The 19,353-nt window shown below is 45.3% G+C and overlaps 1 protein-coding gene across 3 annotated transcripts; it reads right to left on the bottom strand.

Moving 5' to 3' along the window:
- Nucleotides 1–316: 316 nt before the first annotated feature.
- Nucleotides 317–11,719, bottom strand: CBY2 (chibby family member 2). 3 transcript variants are annotated; one of them, XM_063103450.1, is made up of 3 exons: nt 11,645–11,719; nt 11,263–11,343; nt 317–1,477 (listed from the first exon to the last, which is right to left on the bottom strand). In XM_063103450.1, the coding sequence occupies exons 1-3, from the start codon at nt 11,717–11,719 to the stop codon at nt 317–319; spliced, it is 1,317 nt and encodes a 438-aa protein (XP_062959520.1). The 3 variants fall into 3 exon arrangements, with proteins under 3 accessions (XP_062959520.1, XP_062959521.1, XP_062959522.1); XM_063103451.1 differs by lacking the exon at nt 11,263–11,343; XM_063103452.1 differs by lacking the exons at nt 11,263–11,343; nt 11,645–11,719 and adding an exon at nt 10,547–10,594.
- Between the last annotated feature and the right edge of the window lie 7,634 nt (nt 11,720–19,353).

Below are 19,353 nucleotides of genomic sequence, written 5' to 3'. Positions count from 1 at the left end.
TGGGTGCTGTGGGGTAAGGGGCATATGGGAAGTCTCCATACCCTCTGCTCAATTTTGCTGTGAGCCAAAACTGCTCTGAAAAATAAAGTCTATTAAAAAGAAAGAAAGAAAGAAAGCAGAGAAGCCGGAGCGGCACGCTGCTGTTGGCTGGCCTAGCCTCTCGCGCCTTTATTCCCCGAGCTCAGGAGGGCGCCCCTGCCACTCTTGGGCAGCACGGGCCGGCGGCCGCGGGCCTGGAGGCGGCGGGCAGGCGACAGACGTCCTCCGCCCGGTGTTCTGTGCCCCCAGCTCGGCGGCCCCGTGCGCCGCGGAGGCCTCAGACTCTGCTGGGCTTCTTGGGGTCCTTGTTCTTGGCCGGCATGAAGGCGTAGAGCTCCTCGATGAGCATCTCCATGCGGGCGGTGACCTCGGTGACCGTGTCGATGACCAGCTTCTGCTGCAGCTTCAGCTTGTTGTTCTCCCACACGGCCTTGTTCTCGTCCTGGAAGACGCGGTGCTCCTCCCGCAGCACGTGCAGCGCCCTGTTCTCCTCCTGCAGCAGCCGGTTCTCCTCGCGCAGGGCCTGCAGCGCCTGGCTCATGTCCCGCAGCAGCTGCAGCGGGGTGGCGCCGTGGGGCAGGCCCGGGCCTGCCTGGCCCTCGTCCTCCGCAGCCGACGCCGTCAGGTCGCCGACCATCTCCCGCAGGGCGCGCAGCGTCTTGGACTCGTCCTGCGGGGTCGGGGGCCCTTTGGGCTCCTCGAAGGGCAAGGAGAGGCCCGAGCCCTGGTCGGGCAGCAGCCCAGGGCTGTGCGGCTCCTCATGGGCCGAGGGGCCCGGCTGGCTTTCCTCCACGGGGGCCACCTTGTCCTCCGCCTGGGCCCAGTAGGGCTGCCGCTGCTCCAGCAGCTGCTGCAGGGCGCGGTTCTCCTGGGCGCGCTGCACCTGCAGGGCCACGTTGTCCTTCTTCAGCACCTCCAGGGACGTGTTGTCGCGGTGCAGCAGAGGCAAGGAGGGCTGGCTCTCCTCGCGGCCCTGCGTCGCCTTGTGCTCCTCCCAGAAGACCTGCAGGATCTTGTTCTCCTCGCGCAGGGCCCGGTTCTCCTCGCGCAGGGCCTTGTTCTCCTCCCGCAGGGACCTGTTCTCCTCCTGCAGCGGGTACTCCTTGGCCAGCCTCTTGTGGTGCTGCTTGTGGTGGAACGAGGTGGAGGGAGAGAAGTAAGGCGACCGCAGGCGGCAGTCCTCGTTCACCCACCGCCCGTCCTGGAACACAAACATCTCGTCGCTGAGCTGCACCCGGGGAGGGTTGTAGTCCAGCTCGAGGTCCGCCTGGGAGGTGGGGCGCTCCATGGGGTCCAAGGGCCCGGAGGAGAAGCGGTTCAGCGGGTGCGAGTGCTGGCTGGCGACCCTGCGGCTCAGCCCGGGCAGGGGGCCCTGGCGCGCGCAGCGGGGGGTGCTGTACAGGCTGTGGAGCCGCAGGAAGGGCTCAGCGGTGCCCCTCTGTGGGAGAGAACAGGGAGGCCGGCGTTAATGAGGAACTGACACCCGCAGGGCTGGCTGCTGACAGACCCAGAGGCCAGGAAGACCTCAGCAAACCCAGTCTGACAGGCTGGCCTGGCCACAGTGGCCGCTTTAGCCTCTTCGGGTCCTCACAAGGAAACACAGTGTGTCCTTGTCATTCCAGACAGTCCTGTTCTATAAAGTCACCTGGAACTCTGAGTTGGTGAATGCTGAACTTTTGCTCCTAAGGGAATTACAGGGCTAGGTTCCCGTGAGCCTCTGGTGACAACAATTGAGTTAACTGATGAGTACCTAACTTTGTTTTTATGTGTGTTTCTGTTTAAAGACACCTTAATGAATATGTGTTAATGAACACTGAACTCATCACCAACAGCACTGTCACTGTGCCTGAACAAAGCTTATCTAACACACCTGTTTTCTCCATAAAGCATGTCACAGCCTTCTTGTGACTAGAAACACTAGATAGTACCTGGCTGGGAATGGCTTGAAAGCCACTTAAAAAGAGCAAAATCACTCACAAATAGCAAAAGAATGCAAAAAAACCTCATAGCACTTAGACTGCAAAAAGGTTTCCAGTATGAGAACTGAGATGAAAAGTCTCCTCAGCTGGCCACAGCATCAGGTGACTCAAATGTCCTGCCACTCTGTGCATGTCCGAGAATGGCCATAAACGTGCTGCAAGTATTGGTTTGGGAGTTACAAACAAATTTTAGCGAATAGGCAGATTCGCAAATGTGGAATCCACGAATAACGAGAATCAATTGTATATGGTGGAGACTTAAGGCAGTCATTTTGGAGTCAACGAAATATTCTGAGTCCTGGGTCCACCATCCATCGGTATTTGAGCTTTAGTTTCCACAATTTCAAATTGGGGTAATCGCATCTTCCTCCTTGCCTCACTGAGCTATTTTTAGGATTAAAAGAGGCAGTGTTCAAAAGCACTGGCACACTTCTGTCACCCAAAAGGAGGAATAAACACTGTTCTCAAGCTACCTCAGCCACAGGTGTGTGACCCACACTTGACATAAGCAGAGGGGCAGCACCCCAGCAGCCACCCAAATTGCTGTGTCCAAAGTGGTGGTGCTACGGGTAGGTCAGCCCAGCCTTCTCCCTGCCCCATTCAGGCTCAGCCTCCACTGTTAGCCACCTCTAAGTCGGTCCTGCCAGCAGCCGCTTAAACATCCACCCTGACCCCGACATGGTGCTAGGCTCAAAGCAGAATCTGGCTGATAGCTTTGGAAACGAAGAGCACCATCCCAGACATATCACTGAGAGATGAGAGTTCAAATTCATAAGGAGGATCTCATGATGGTGGCCATGAACCTCAGAACCACAGCATAAAAAGGGGGTTAGATCCACAGCATTTAAATCCAACAAGCCCCTGGCTTTCACGCTTCCCAGTACAGAAGAATTACCTGAGTGAGTTTTAAATGCAGATTTCTGAGCCTCCCACTCTGCGCCTGATACACCCAGTCTGAATCTGCATTTCTAACCAGTTCCCTTGGGCAATTCTGGCTGACGGTGGTCAGGACAACTCTAAGTAGAATGTGCAGTTTGCCTAGGTGAGGATTACACTGGGATTAACAACCAAGGGGTCAAGATTGGGGGTCACCAGGATTCTCCTCCTGGTTCTGTCACTGACAGGCAGTTTGAAACTGAAAAGCTCTGTCACTCTTTCTGAGACCCAGATTTTTTCACTAGTCAGAAAGAGGGAGTCAGACACCATAATCTTCAAGGCATCCTCCAACATTAAAAGTCAATGAAATCTACCTGTCAAACAAAAATAAAACATACCCTGCTTAGTTTACAACCCTGTTGTGAGGATTGAATGAGATAACAAATGTAAAAATGTTTCTAAAATTACCACATACCATAGAAATGTAAGGTATGGTTATCAAGAAAAGTAGATTTTACTAATGCAAGATTTTGAGATGTATTCAAAAGGAAGAGAACAGGTGGAATGTACACTGGAGAAAAGGCAATGATTGCAGCAATGAATTTCAACAAAGATAAGATCATGATAGCTACTTCTAAATACACCGAAAGCATTTCATCCGAGTACATCAGAATGCTTTCCAGATATCAATTCCTCACTTCTTAGGTTATTTACACAATTTTACATATAGAGAAAACAAGTCAGGTTATCTGCATTATGTATATATATGTGTGTGTGTAGAGAGAGATATAATTTGCACAGTGTATAAAATTGGTTAGAATTCTTTAAGACTCAGAGAGCTAGATAAATAGAAGACACAGTTCTATGCCATTAACTTTGCAATAAGCACATATCATTAACTTTGTAAGGATATGCTCAGTCTTCCAGATAGCAAGGATACAAGGACATCCTGCAGTCGCAACCTTATTTACTTTCAATAAATTCAACCTCCATGGTTTTCACATTTCTCAATTGGGAAAGCACATAGGCTCCTGTGGCTGTGTCTGTGATCAGAATGAACCACACAGTGGATAGCCCAGATTGTTTCCCTTGTAAGTTTAAAGTCCTGGGATCCCAGACTTCTGGGAAGATTAGCCAAGGCCAATAAGCCCCTCCATCCTTGCACTAGAACCAATTCAGGGCTCCATGTCAGCAGGTTCTGGCTCTAGAAGATATTACCATGGAAAAAAAATGTGGTTTTAATCAACAATGTGTATCCCAATCCTGGCAAGAAATAGGAAGAAGGAAACAAACGTTGAGCCCCAATTTCATGCTGGGCCCCAAGCTGAGCATTCTACCTACTGAATTCATTTAATCCTCACAAGACTGGCATATAGGATATTATTATGCCCATTTCACAGTTGGAGAAACAAACTCAGAGAAGTTAAATAACCAGCACTCACTCACTCACTAAGACCCCAAACCACTTCTGAGTCTCTGAACTTGTATGTGTGAAGCACACACATGGGAAATTGCAATGGATTTACCAAAGGACTTGCAGTACTTTGGGGATCAAGATACCTTTTCCTTAACTTTTTATTATGGAAAATTTCAAACATATATGAAAGGAAGAGAATAGTCTAATAAATTTCCATGTTCCCATCACCCAGCTTCACCAGTTATCAAATCAAGGCCACACTTTTTTCATCCAGACCTTTGCCCAATTTCATAACCACTTCCCTACACTGGGTTATTTGAAAGCAAAATGACTTTGTGTCATTTTACCCATAAATACATCAATGTGTACCTTTTCATCAAATCACAATATCATTATCACCCCTATAAAATTTAACAATGAACCCTTAATATCAGCAAATACTGAGTCAGTATTCAAATTTCCCCAATTGTCTTGTGATTCCTTTTTTACAATTGTTTGGTTTCACTCAGAGGGATACTCTTCTTGACCCAACTGAGCATACAAAGAGAAATCACTAGTGCTTCTTACCTGTTCATATTTATATCCATGATGACCTTTAAATCATGCTGTTCAGCTGCTCTGTTCCGCATCCACATCTTAAATTTTCTCCCTCCCCTCAACAGAAATTCACTAAATAAAAACGACATGTGGCAGATCCCTAGCTATAGACAACCTGGGTATTTTGACCTTGTACTTATACACACCATCAGATGACCTTAGTCACATCCCCTCACTCTCCCCCTAGGTCAGAGGCATTATCTTTAAGTGCCCTCTTGGCCCAGCTTTCTCTGGTCCAATGGATCCACATTTGTAGTCTGGCACAACTATGACACCAGAGCCCTCTTTGACCAACCTGGCTGGCATCTTGTCTCCTCCCTTAAATGGCCAACTCATCCCAAACAGAACTTGTGCCTTCTCTGTCTCATGCCCACAGCACCTAATCCAGGAAATGCTAGTAGAATAATAGGACCCCGTTACTTCCTTTACAGGAAACCAAATCCTCCCCTTATGACTGAGTCCTCCTATCCCTTACAGGACCAAGAAGGTGGTCAAGTCCAGCGTTGCCTCATGGCATAGCTTCTTAGAACACGTAAACTTTTAAAAAAATTTTAATAGTCATATATTTATTTGCATGGCTATTAGAAAAATATACCTATTTTACCAAACCCATAATCCTATGGAGAGTATTAAGGTGAGACTGAAGTAAAGCAGCACCATTTCTATTTCTGAAAATGAGAAGACTTAAGAAAAAATATTAAATATACTGGCATTTTCAGATATGATAAGAATCATAATTGAACTTTGGGAAAACACTGGGCCAAAACAAATTCTTTCTTTCCTGTAGTATTTCCCGACTCCAATCAGAGCTAGTTGGGTTTAGTCCTCAAAGGAAAACTTTTTCTTGGTCTTGTAAAAATTTCTCACCCTAATTATACTCTCATTCTGAATGTTATCGCACCAATTCTTCCTCTACATTTATGTCAGTGAATCAACTAACATTAATTTGGCATTTACTGTGTCCCAAGCTCACAGACCCTGCCCTCAGGGAACTTTCAGTCAATTTGAAAAATCAGTGAATAGCACCAGTTATTTCCTGGTACAAATGAGAGAGGGCAAATGCAGCAAGCGTTGGTTAAGACAGGCAGCAAGTTGTGGGCAATGGGACTGGACGTGACAACCTCTGAAGAGTCCTGGCTCTGCACCGTATGAGTGATTGACCTTTACAAAGCCACTTAATTTCTGTGCCTCAGTTTCCATACCTAGAAAATGTGAATGCTAGTGTGATTCAGGGCCACCCCATATGTTTTGGCTGGTAGTACAATGCCCAACTCTAGGGGGTGCCATTCACAACTGCTGTTCCAGTACACAACCTGTGCAACCATCTACAGTGACCTCTCTAACATCAGCTCTACTTTTTCAGGGGGGGGTTGTAGAGTTCAAAAATAAAATGAGAATATGTGATGAATTCCTTGTTCATAAAGAGCACACAAGAAGGGCTACTGCATTCAGAAGAGAAGTTGCTCAGCATTTCCTTAGAGGAAGATTGTATAGAACAAGAAAGATGAAATAATACTTATTGAATGACTATTATATGTCAGATGACATGCTAATTGATTTCCATATTCATATGTAATATCTTATCCATGGTTCTTTCTACCTAAGATCACATAACTGGCAAGTGAACAAAGCCAGGGTTTAAAACCAGGATATCTGACTCTAAACTCCATGCTTATTCTAGCTCTTTACATTGCCCACGTATTTTATTTTGCTTGTTTTGATATCATTACATTGCAATGGTTCTCTTACATCCTGTCCCCTCCTCTTCCCATATGAATAAGCTACAATTTTCTAAGAATAGTGACCTGTCCCTTATTATTATGATTATTATTATTTTCAATATCCCTAGTTCTGAGAATTAGAACAGCAAACTTCATATACAGTGGGAGCTTAATGAGTCCCTGGCAATGAATGAATCAATCAGAATGTACTGCAAGGCTAAGAGGAAATATTAGGTTGAACTACATGAAACAATACTCTACCACTTTTGGCCTACAAAAGTGGTAATTTCTTTTGTCTTAATACTTATATATTTAGCATATTTGTTAAAGCTATATCCTCATTGCAATTCATGTTTAAAAACTTTAATATAGTCCCAGGGCAGAGTTGCTACTGCATGGTACAAAATCTGTAACAGTGGGGTTTTCTCCATGTGAATTGCGCAAAGCCCTAGGTCCCTCTGTGTATTCCCCTTAGAGGAAGGTGCCCCTGCACACAAGCAAGCTAGTTGTTTGTCTCATCACCTCGAACCCCAAAGAGGGTAGAGACCCCAAATTCCCAGTAGCCTTGGGCTCAGAAGTTCCATCTTTGAGTACTCTTAAAAAATTCATTTCACTTCTCTGAATGTCACCTACAAAATGAGCCCAAGTATAGCTGCTTCCCTACTTCCTGGGGTTGTAAGAGGACAAGAAAGTTGTAGGCAAGCTGTCAAAAAGTCCAAACGAACAGTTCTCCTGGTAAGGTTAAAACATTCCGGACCTAAAGCACTATAGCAAATGCTGAATATATTTCTTTACAAAAGGGCTTTACAAAAAGCATCAGAGCACCTGAGCTAAGCAAACACATTCAGGTACAAGATCTTGGGCCTCTTCAGTGTACATTCGACACCAGTTTCTTGTTAGTAATCTCCTCGGCCAGTGGTATCACTAGGTTGGTTTCATGGGCTGAGCTAATCTTCCTTGATGTCCTAGGGCCCTGACAAGAGGTCTGTGCCAATAAAAAGCCCCTGGCACACCCTGAAAAGGTTCTCCCAAGCCTGGGAGGTAGAGCCTATGGCAGCACAGCCCAAGTTTCCCATGTAGGAAAGGATCGTCTCCTTCCTGGTTTCTGGGAAATGTCCTCACAGAAGGATGGAGACCCAGTAGGTGAGAAAGAGAAAGGTTGTCTTCTTCATGGAAGACTGGGATATGGAGTGAGGGCTCTTCATGCCTTCTCTTTGAGCGGTGTTATATAGGTGACCACGAGACTCTGTCCTTAGGAGCAATGTGCTCTCACTGTGACCGAATGACACATTAGTGCTGGGGACATAGGAGGGATTCCAGGCACAGACATCACCCTCACAGATGCCTGAGATCCCACCTATGAGTTGGAGTCCCTCCTTAGCATTAGGCCTGGCCCACTCTCTGGCATCTCCTTTCTGGCTGTGAGCAATCCTGGAAGGAAAATGCTTGAAATCACCAACGATCACATGCCTTTGTCAGTTCACCACCAAGTGGAGAGCATGGAGGGAGAGCAGCCACTTGAAAGAAGGGAGGCAAAGACCAAAGGCCAAAGGCTGAAGGAGAGGTGACAGGACCAAAGTCTCTTACTGGTGCTGCAGGATTTCTAAGGAGCAGGACTGTCTGGGTAGGACCTTCTGGGATGGAGTTACTGGGGCTGGGGACCTCCCAACTGAAGAGTTTGGGGACAGGACTGGACAGCAACGAGCAAGACTTAGCTGACATGCACTGAAGTTCTTCTCCCCACACCTGGAAAGGTGTGGCTCCCACAGCCCAGAAGAGATGTCCAGACACTCCTGCTACAGTCCAAGCCCACGGACCAAGTTTTTGAAACACCTACTTTGACGACATTACTGAGATGACCATCAGAGAACATTCCACGATCCTAGATACTTTTAAGGCATGTGAAGCTGAGAGGCCTCAGGATCCTGGCAGGAAAAGCCAAATATGCTCCTAATTTTCAGTGAGATGATGATGGTGAGTCTCATTATCACTTTTTTGAATTAGCTCAGTTCTGTAGTACCATGATGAAGTCGATGTTTGTTTTAATAAACACTAACAGGTAAAAGATAATTTACAGGGTAAACGTGATTGATTTTTACAATGTTAACAGCAAAGAGGATTTAAAAAGTTGTCATGTGTCGTAGTTTTAGCTAATTTTTTAACACATAATCACCTAAAATATTCTTTAGCACAGTTTATTCAAATTGGTAGAGATGTGGGTGCTTTCCATCACTTCTGAAGAACGAGCCCAAAGGGGAAGGAGAAAAGGCAACAGGGAGGGATGAAGTTCTACAGGAGCTCCTTCAGATCTGGAATAGATCCTTCAGGAATGATCTAGAGTAAACAATGCCTTAATGAAATTCACAGAGCCAGGAAATGTGAATGCCTGTGAGAACTGAATCATTCTGTACAAAAGGAGCTAGCCTGGGCAGGAAATAATGTTGATGACTTGAAAGTTAATGCGCTGGAGGGAAATAGATCGAAAACAAATATTTAATGTGAGAAAGAAAAATGGGAAATGAATAAAACCCCAAAAGACCTAAGGGTGATAACAAGTAGTGGATCCTAGGCATTTGCAATGTAATTGAGAAGCCTGAATGCCCAGCAGGATTGGGAGCTGGGAGCACTTTCTGGAGACACAAAACTGCTGCTGCAATTCCCTCCTAAAAGGAATGGCCTCAGTCCCAGAATAAAGCAGCATGTGGCAGACACACGCAGGGAGCCCAGGGATGAGAGTTAATACAGGGGAAGAAGAGGCGCTATTTCCTAAAAGCAAGAGAAGAATCACAGAGCTAAGTGAGATAAAACCTGGCCAACCCAGGTGGCATATGTCCAGCTTGTGACATAGCAGTGGGTGTGGGCACTGACCTCATGCCCCTAATTCCTACTCTGCCATTACTAGTGGAGTTCCTGGGGTTCCCAGATCCCATGTGAAAATCTCTACTTCACAATTACATGTCCCTGTGCTTGACACATGATCCGATCAGCACTCAGTAAATGTTTTTTCCTCCGCTTGTTTCCCAGATCAATCCTATCCCACAAGCCATGAACCATCTGATTTGGGGAGGTATAGCCAGCGCATCAGTCCCTCTCACAGCCCTGGTGGTGGTGTGGTTCAGGTCATCTAATTAGAGATGCCCACACCCCTCCCCAAGAGCTCCAGTCTAGAGCATCCTGCCCTGTCTTATGGTTTGTGTCCCGTGGCAGGTGTACCCACAAGGCCACATCTGCCCATGTGGGGCCCACATGCCCAGACAGCAGATATCCTCTCATTCCACACCCACCCTGCTCTCCAAGACCTCAACAGCTGCACCAGATCCTGCAGCACAGGAAGTGGGCAGCCTCAGAACAAGCTTGAGCCTTGTAAAACCACCTTTTCTCTCCTTGACTGCTGGGCTATTTCTGGGAGGTAGGAAGGATAAGTTGTGCTAGTGTGAACGGAAGAATCTTTCCAATCGATCACATGACCACTACTGTTCAAAGCCTATTCTCACCCCCAGGTCAGCATCCTCTGCCTGTCCCTTAGCAATGCAAAGACTGGTTTAGGCGTGCTGTGGAGCAACCTGAGGAGCAACACCCACCCTTGTGGGGAGCAGTGGCCAGCGGAACTCCATGTGTGTTTCAAGTGAAAAGAATCAGACCTAAAGAGGTTCCTACAGCCTGTCATCTGTCGAATGAACAGGAGGTTACCTTAGATTCTGGCTAAGCTTCATACACTGAAACAGATAGAAAAGTGTTTGTTCATTACAAAGTTATAAGGATAATGTGAAAACAAGCATTCAGAATGTTTTCTTGTCCTGTATTTTAGCCTCCTGCTGAATACACTTGCCTAGGTTGTTACAATTCTATATTTAGGATGCCTACTGGTGATGGGTCCTCCTCCTGCACATCCCTGGACAGAGCTTTCAGATAATTACCTCTGCATTGGATTCGTCCATACTGCATTTCGTCCCCTCTGGTTGCATGGCTGTGGTCTTCCAACAGGGCCTTAGGTGACTCTGGAGAGAGCAAGGCCAGCCCTTTGTGACATAGCAGCAGAAACAATCCAATCAAGAGAACACCACCAAGGAAACAGCTGCTTGCAGGAGAGGACCTGAGAATCTCAAACCTGTCAGGACTTCACCCATTCACTGGCCTCAAAAAATCCATGCCAATCCCCCTTCCACTCTATGTTTAGTACATTAACAGGGATAATTCTTTTGACGACTCCAAATGACTCTGTACCCTTTGGTTCACTTACTAGGTTTTCTTCTCACGGATTCATTCTTACGTGTTTGATTCCACGTCAGTTCTAATTCTCCCCCAAAACTCCAGAGTGGTTGCATAAAAGCAGCACCAAAAGGTTGGGTTTTGAGAAAGTTGGGTTATTTCAGAGTAACACAGAATAGAAACTTGAAGTGTTAGGGATGGAAGGTCTTACCAAATCATCTAACCCAGCCCCCTCAGTCAAGAGAAGAGGAACCCAGAGAGGCTACGTGGCCTCTCCCAGGCACACAGCTGTTTAGCAATCAACCCATGACCAGAATCAAAGGCCCTAATTCCTGTGATTATTTTACATCTTGCTAAAGTTTTGAAAGGGGAGAGTTGTTGTGGCTAAAACTGATAGGTTACATTCTTCCGTGATTATCCCTACCTGAGGTAGAACCACATTGATTGGAATTTCTAGGCTTTCGGATCTGGTATCTCTTTTTCTTGTGAAATTTGGCCTCGAGTGCTGCAGAAAAAAGAAAATAAGATTTCTGCTTTCCAAACCTCTGGGCGTCAATTGCTCACCTGGAAAACATAAGACTTTCTACTCATTTATTCTCCTCTTGTCAGTCATGTACATTATAAAAATCTGAGTCTGCGAGAGTGTGTAAATGATATCTGATAAGATGCTTTATCAGTCTCTGAACAGAAATTAAGACAGATATTACAGCTGATGTAAAAGCCTTTTGAAAGTCTTCGAAGCAGAGATAGCTATCCCTACTTCCTTGTCTAAGATTATTATTTCTATCTCAATTAAAAAGCCATACCAATGTGAGGTGCCAAGTATAGGTCCTATGCAGAAGTTGGTCCCCAAAACACTCAGAACATTCCAGAGGTGACATCACAAAACAATATGGTGTTTTTCAAGGTTCATCGTCTCAGTCTGAGCATCACAGGTGGGAATGAGGCATCTGACAGGCAGGAAGAGCTTGCGCTGGCTGTGACCACATGGCTGGGCCGGGCCAGTGTGACACATAATAGCCCAAGCAGAAGTCCCTGTTAGGTCATCCTGGCTGCTATTTACATCCTCACTGCCAGGCTAGGTTGAGACCTCCATCCTCTCTGCAGAAGTACCATCTTCTACTTGGAGTGTGAAACTCAAAAAGGAAGAAGCACAAACAACTCTTCCCGGACCCAGGGAGGAAATGTAGTCTCAGATGTTTTCTGACATCACCCAGTTCAATTTTCTACACCAACGGGTGTCCTACAATTCAATTCCATTCTGACACCATCTACCTGAGTTATCATCAGATCTCAAAAGTTAGGGGTTCAGTCCCATAAGACTACCTTCACTTCAGAAGCCAAACACAAGTCTGGGCCATCTGTACTTCTGACTGAACTGCTATAAACTGGGAGTTCTCACAATCCCCTCCTCAAGTCCAATAATTTGCTACAATGGCTCACAAAAATGAGGAAAATACTTATGATTGCAATTTTATTATAAACGATACAACTCAGTTACAGCCAAATGGAAGAGATGCACAGGGTAAGGTATTGGGGGTGGGGGTGGGGGGCATGGAACTCCCACGCCCTCTCTGGACACACCACCCTCTCAGCATCTCAATGTGCTCATCGACCAGGAACTTCATTGAACCCCATTGTTTAGGGGGTTTGTGGAGATTCCATTACATAGGCATGATTAATTAAATCACTGGACATTGGTGACTGAACTCCATCTCCAGCGTCTCTCCCCTTCCCACAGGTAGGGGTGGGGTTGCTGAAAGTCCCAACTCTCTAATCACATGACTGATTCCTCCAGATCCAGTCCTCTTCCTCTAAGAGGGATCTCATTTGCATAAACTCAGGTGTCTTCCAAAGGGGCTCGTTATAAATAACAAAAGACACCGCTATCACTCAGGAAATTCTAAGGGTTTTAGGAGATCTTCACCAGGAATCAGGGACAAAGGCCAAATATTTATTTTGATTATATCTCATGTAGAAATTGCATCAAGACCACAATGCCCAGCCCCTCTGGCCTCAATTCTATCAAATTGTTCACCTCTAGAGGATGTTAGTGGGAGCTCTCTTGTGTATCTTAACCCTCTTTATGTAGCCAGAGAGCTCCAATTCCACATTATTATGCCATGTGTTGTGTGAAGAAAGTGGTAGACCAGGGCCAGCAGATCCAGAGACACCATAACTACCCACTTGAGTCTCCCACACCCAAGTTACAAGCAAGCTTTGCTTTAAGAAAATTCAGTATTTAGTAGTCCCTCAGTATCCATGGGGTATTTGTTCCAGGACACCCCCTAGCACCACAGATACCAAAATTCACAGATGCTTGAATCACTTATATAAAGTAGTGTAGTATTTGCCCTTAACCTATGCACATTCTCCCATATACTTTATATCATCTCTAGATTATTTATAATACCTATGGTGTAAATGCTATGTTAATAGCATGACTTTTATAAGTAATCTAGAGATGTATTGGAGGTTTTTTATTTGTATTATTCTTATTGCTGTATTTTTTTTCTTTTTTTCCTGAATAATATTGTTGATCCAACATTCTTTGAATCAGGAGATGTGGAACCTGTGGATATGGAAAGCCGACTATACAAATATTTAAAGATATAACTATGGAAAACCACAAAGGTGATTAATTCCATCATCAAAGAATTCTTCATTTTACAAAGGAATGTCCCCAAGGGTTTCTTTAAGTGGTTAACTCCCACACTGTCTGTAAACCCGATACTGTTTTCCCTTATACACGTGCCTCGTAGAAGCACCTGCGCATCCACTGGGTTGCAGTGAGAGGAGCTGCAAAGCACCAGGAAATGTGGATGTCGCTGAGGAGTGGAGGCCTGCAAGGGGCTGTGTGGTGAGTGGGCTTGCTGGGCACTGGGGCCGAGCCAGGAAGACTCAACAGACAGGGAAGTAGCTGTTATTTATTTCCTAGGTCTTTCCTAACAAGGACCATAAACCAGATGGCTTGAAACAACAGAAATGTATTGTCTAGCAGTTCTAGAGGCCAGAAATCCAAAAATCCAAAATCAAGTTATTAGAGGGGCCATGACACCCATAAAGAGAACCCTTCCTTGCCTCTCTCCTGGTTTCTGCTGGGGGTCAGAATCTGGTGGGGGTGTTCCATGACTCGTGCTGCAGCACTTCAGTATCTGCCTCTGTTATCAAATGGTATCTCCCCTCTCACATCTGTTCTCCTCTTCTTATAAGGACACCAGTCACACTGGATTAAGGGCCCACTATCCTCCAGTCTGACATCATCTTAACTGATTACATCCACAATGACCCTATTTCCACAGAGGATTTCAGTGTATCTTTTGGGGGGACACAATTCAACCCATAACAGAAGCTGATATTAACTAAATGCCTAGGGAGCACCGGCACCATGCTGCTTTATATATCACTTAAATCAGAGTCACTGGGATGTGCGCAAGTCCTATCCTCTTGGGCTATAGCTCCACCCTTGGGATCCCTAAACCCATCACCCTGGACCATCTCCAGCAGGGTCAGTGAGCCCCTTCCTCCCCCAGGAGGGGCCTCTAGTGCCAAGGAGCACCAGATCTGCCTTGGAAGCTCCACATGGACAAAGAAATCTGCTAGTACATCTGGTAGATTTTTATTACTATTATATACATTATATTATTCATATTTATTTTTATTTCTGTTATGTTATTTTGCCTGCTCTTAGTCCCCTCCTCCTTCTCCACACTTTTGGCTGTCTGATGACTAGTTCCCTCCAGTGTGGTGAAAACTTAACTCCAGCTCTGTCCTGAAGGCTATATCTGAAGAAAGATACACCCCACCCCATTTAAGTCCCTCTGTGGTTTGCTAGCATGATCCCAAAGGTAAATCCGTGATATTCAGGGGTGGCTGTGGTACGACTGATTCCTAGAAAGCAAACCTTGCTATTGGATGACCTTGAAAACTCCCAGGGTCCAGACAGTACAAATAATTTCTTTTCCCATTGTGCCACAAACCCGTCCTACAGAGTCCTTCTCTGATGGGCACAGCAGAGGCCCCTGTCTTTGTGCACTGACCCTTCCCCCACCCTCCCCCAGACTTCTGCCATAGCCCTCTGCCTTTTTTCCCCAGAGGGCTGGCTCCAGGTGAAGGGGCAGCCCAGGTCCTTCTGGGTCTCCCAGGGGAACATGTTAGGCACCACAGCACCTGTGGCTGATGCTGTTGGCTCTCACAGCACAACAGTGTGGTCCAAGACCCACCCTGTCCTGCAAGGGGGGCACTGAGGGAAGAAAAACAGATGGATTCATGAACTGTCCTGCCACTTTAGTGTGAAAAGAACTTCTTTTACTGAACCCAAAAGAAGAGCATCGATAAAAATAAATGAGGCTGCTGATAGCAAGGTCACAAACAATGGCATCAGTAGACCTGTGTGCAAATCTGGAAGTCAAGCCACTTTCTATGTGTCTCAGTCTGCTGGGGCTGTTATAACGAAATACCACAGACCAGGTGGCTTAAAGAACAGACATTTCTTTCTCACAGTTCTGGAGTCTGGGAAATCCCAGATCAAGGTGCCAGCATCCCAAGACCCACTTCCTAACTTGTAGACGGTGCCTTCTCTCTGTATCTTACATGGGGGAGAAGGTTCTGGTCTCTTTTCCACTTCTAATGAGGACAGTAGTCCCACCCTCATGTCCTACTGTAAACCTTGTTACCTCCCAAAGGTCCCATCTCCAAATACTTTCACATGGGCAGTTAGGACTTCAACATACATATTTTAAGGAGACACAATCCATAACACTTGAACAAAACACCTCACCTCTCAGAAGCTCAATTTCCTCATCTCCAAAATGGAGTAATTATATTTAACTTGAGATAACACGGGTAAAAAGCTGACACTTAAGTTCTCAATAAATACAGTCATGCAGTGCATAATGACGTTTTAGTCAACGACAGACCACATATGACAGTCGTCCCATAAGGTTATAACTGAGCTGAAAAATTCCTATTGCCTAGTGATGTAGCTGTTGTAACATCTCAGCACAACACATTACTCACGTAGGAGCAATAGGCTAGCCCGGGTGTGTAGCAGGCTCTACCATTTAGGTTTGTGTAAGCGCACTCTGTGGTGTTCACACAACGACGAATTTGCCTAATGACACGTTTCTCAGAAGGCGTTCCCGACGTTAAGGGACACATATCTGCAGTCATCGTTTTAGCTTCCTCCCACAAAACTGCCTCACTCTCGGTGACTCACAATAGGCAGCAGCTGACACACGATCAATGCCTCTCTTAAAAAGGCTTGATACTGCAGCTTGTGTGTGTGCTTGCTTCATTGATTTGCTTTTTGTTTTTATTCAAAGGGAGGAGCATTTTACACTGGGCCATCCTGGTCCCGACAATCTGCAGTTGCCCATTAGCTGGATTTCTTCCTCCTCTGTAGACACATGCATCCATAACCCAGGACTGAGAATCTTCCTTGAGATCGTGCCCAAATGCCTGTCATTACTCAGATTAACACCATCATCAATCATCCACGTTCCGTGAGCAACCGCAATTGGTGGGCACTACACAGAGCATGGAGAGAGACATGCCTCACGGGCTGCTAATCTGAACAGACAGGGAGAGCAGAGACAAAGGAAAGGGTGAGCATGCCTCTGAGACACTCCAGGCTCCCCTCACCTGTGACTCTCATGATGAATCACACGGGGAAATTCAACAAGCAGGAGGGCTGGTTGGAGAGCACAGTGCTCCCTGCCCTTCCCCAGAGAGTGGGCATAGGGGTCATGTTCTGACCTTTCTCTCCTCATTTGTGGAGAAGGGGATGGGAAGGTGGGCAGATGTAGTAAGTTATCACGATGCCTGTCATCTTCAAATTGCATGATGCGATTGGCAACATAGGTTATTTTTGCTACTTAGGGCAGAGGGTAGCTCTGCTCTGAAGCCAGAGAAGCAGTTAAGTATGGTGAGGCCCTGGGCCAACCTGCTGTTGGGACAGGCCAATAGTTCTCGCCTTCTGAGAAGGTAGAAGGCAGCAGTCAGGGAGTGTGAGAGAGGATGCTGATGACTCTATCAGGCAACAACTAAAGACCAACTGCTGGGAAGGTCTGGGGGTGGAAGGAAATAAAAAATAGAATGGCAGCTCTCAGGGCAACTGGTTGAGGCAGATGGTTGTTATAAGATGGAAGAATCACTCACATTTGCAGGAATACCGAAGGAACCAATGGAGGTAGAAGGTGCTGGAAAGTAGAGCAGTTGTCCCTCCCACATTCCAGAGATAATTAGGAGAGTAGATCCCTCCTGGTGATGTCAGACAAGAGAGCATCTGCAGGACTGGTCCCCATAAGTAACAAGAACCCCAAACTTAGGAGTCTCTAGAGCTGTGTATGATCTTTATGAAACTTTTTTTCTAAATCCAGAAGCCACTAGAAATTTCCCCTAAGTTCTAATTTTTTCCTGATATTAGTTGATTTGCTCACGTGATCCAAGAGTGAGGCTCTATCAAAAGACAATCAATGGAAAAGACATTCAGCCTCTAGAAAATATTTCTTCGTTTGGAAAAAAGCCAAAAGAGGTGACTGTGGAGGTTTCCGGCACCCCTCTGAGATGATAATTGGCCATGTCATGGGAGGAAGGGCAGAAGCCATGGGAGTAGACTGGACAAGTCCAGATGAAGAGGCAGGTGGGTCTCCACTTCACTTCTGGCCAATAGGGGCAAAACTGAAGGCTTTGTTTATTAGGACAACTCTAATAGTGATTTATGCAATTCTGTACATTTCAATTTAACCAAAATTAAAAATCATAAAATTAGTTATGTGTGTAATCCCTTAAATGAATTGTCCACTAGTTGCTTCTTAATGATAATGCAATGCTTACTAAATAGAATGTGATCTTTGAATAGTGCCAAATAAACTAATTTAAATATTTCTTCAGGAAGTAACAAGGGTCCCATTTGCTCAGTTTCCTCAATGAGTTACGTGCCCACTTCAAAAAATAGGTCCTAAATTGAGCCTTCATTATCCTGAGGAAGGATAAACTCTTAAGGTGACTGTGTCAGAGGATACGTTCACCTCCACACCTGGACATCATCGCAGGGGTAGTTGAAAAGGAACAGACTCTAAGTCAGGGTGCCTACACTGAACTCTCTGTTTCCACCCCTAGCTAGCTCTGTGACCTCTGTCACTTACCTTGCTAAACCTCCGTTTCCTTGGTGATAGAATGGGTGTGATAATTCTTACAATTTATGGTTGTGGTGAGGAATAAGTTAGGCAACATAGAGATGAAGGACTTCAACACCTTAGCCATAGAGGTGGTCAATAAATGCCTATTGATTGAAAACTTTAGGTGAACTGAACTCATTATTAAGAAATACCTGAGCATCATCGCTGAGCAAGGCACTGTACTTGGGGGTAAAGATAAAGAAGGAAAGGAGGAAAAGAAAGGACAGCAGAAGAGGAGATGAGAAAGGAGGAGAAGAAAATCAGATACCATCCCTTGCTCTCAAAAGGACTGCAGTGTAAGAGGACAGCAGCATTTGGGGGCACAAGAGAGATGATGATAATAGTGGTAAATATTTATCGAGTGATTACTAGGTGTCAGGCACCATCACAAGCCCTTTAAGCACCATTTAATCTTCTCAATAATTCTGTAAGACAGTACTATTACTTATACCTCCATTTTACAGATGAGGAAACTGAGGCACTGAGTTAAGTAACTCACATTAAGGTCACTTGTTTGTAAGTACCAGAGATAGGCTATGGGCCCCAATGCTGCACCTTTAATATTGCCTGTAGGTACAGGGGCAGGAGGAATCCTGGACTTGGAGTCAGAAATTCTGGGTATGAATCAACGGTACTCTCTGTGCAGCCCTAGCAGAGTCTCCTCGTCTGCTCCATGTGTTAGCATTCCCCATGGCAGGTTTGTTGTGAGCATGAAGTTAAGTTGAGCGGAGTGCTCTGCACTATGCCTGGCATGCAGTGTGTGTCTGATAAAGTTTAGATGCATCTGAATCTGCATGGCCATTACTGTTTATAAACAGATTCCTTCAGCTAACAATGCCCTGAGCTCCCCAAGGTAACTCCCCTGGACGCTAAGTATGCTTCAGACCCTCTCATAAACTTGATCCAGACTATTTTGAACATAACACCAGGGAATTATATGTGAACACAGATAATCTAAAATTGATGGGCTATAAAATCTTTCATAGTAAATGCCATCAAAAAAATATTTTGAGCATAAACTCCTACAGGTATATTTCTTAATTGAGAATGTTTATGCTTTTTCTAATATATTATTATAGTATGCACATTATAAAACATACCCCAAAACAAAATTTTAACACGATAGACACAGAAAACTGTTCTAAAATAATGTTACCTTATTCATTAACACACAAAAAAATCTTTTGCTTTCACAAAAAAACAAATTATCAATAATGTTTTTAGTGAGCACAGTGTAATTAAATGTCTTTCTCTCTTTCTTGAAATCTTAATTTAGCACAGTGAGCCAAAAGTCAGATTCTAAGTTCAGTTCACTTGGATTTCTGGATTTAATA

This window comes from Cynocephalus volans, chromosome 7 (genome assembly GCF_027409185.1).
Source record: "Cynocephalus volans isolate mCynVol1 chromosome 7, mCynVol1.pri, whole genome shotgun sequence".
Lineage (NCBI taxonomy): Eukaryota > Metazoa > Chordata > Mammalia > Dermoptera > Cynocephalidae > Cynocephalus > Cynocephalus volans.
The sequence above is the reverse complement of the archived record's forward strand: the minus strand, read 5'-3'. Positions and strand labels throughout refer to the sequence as shown.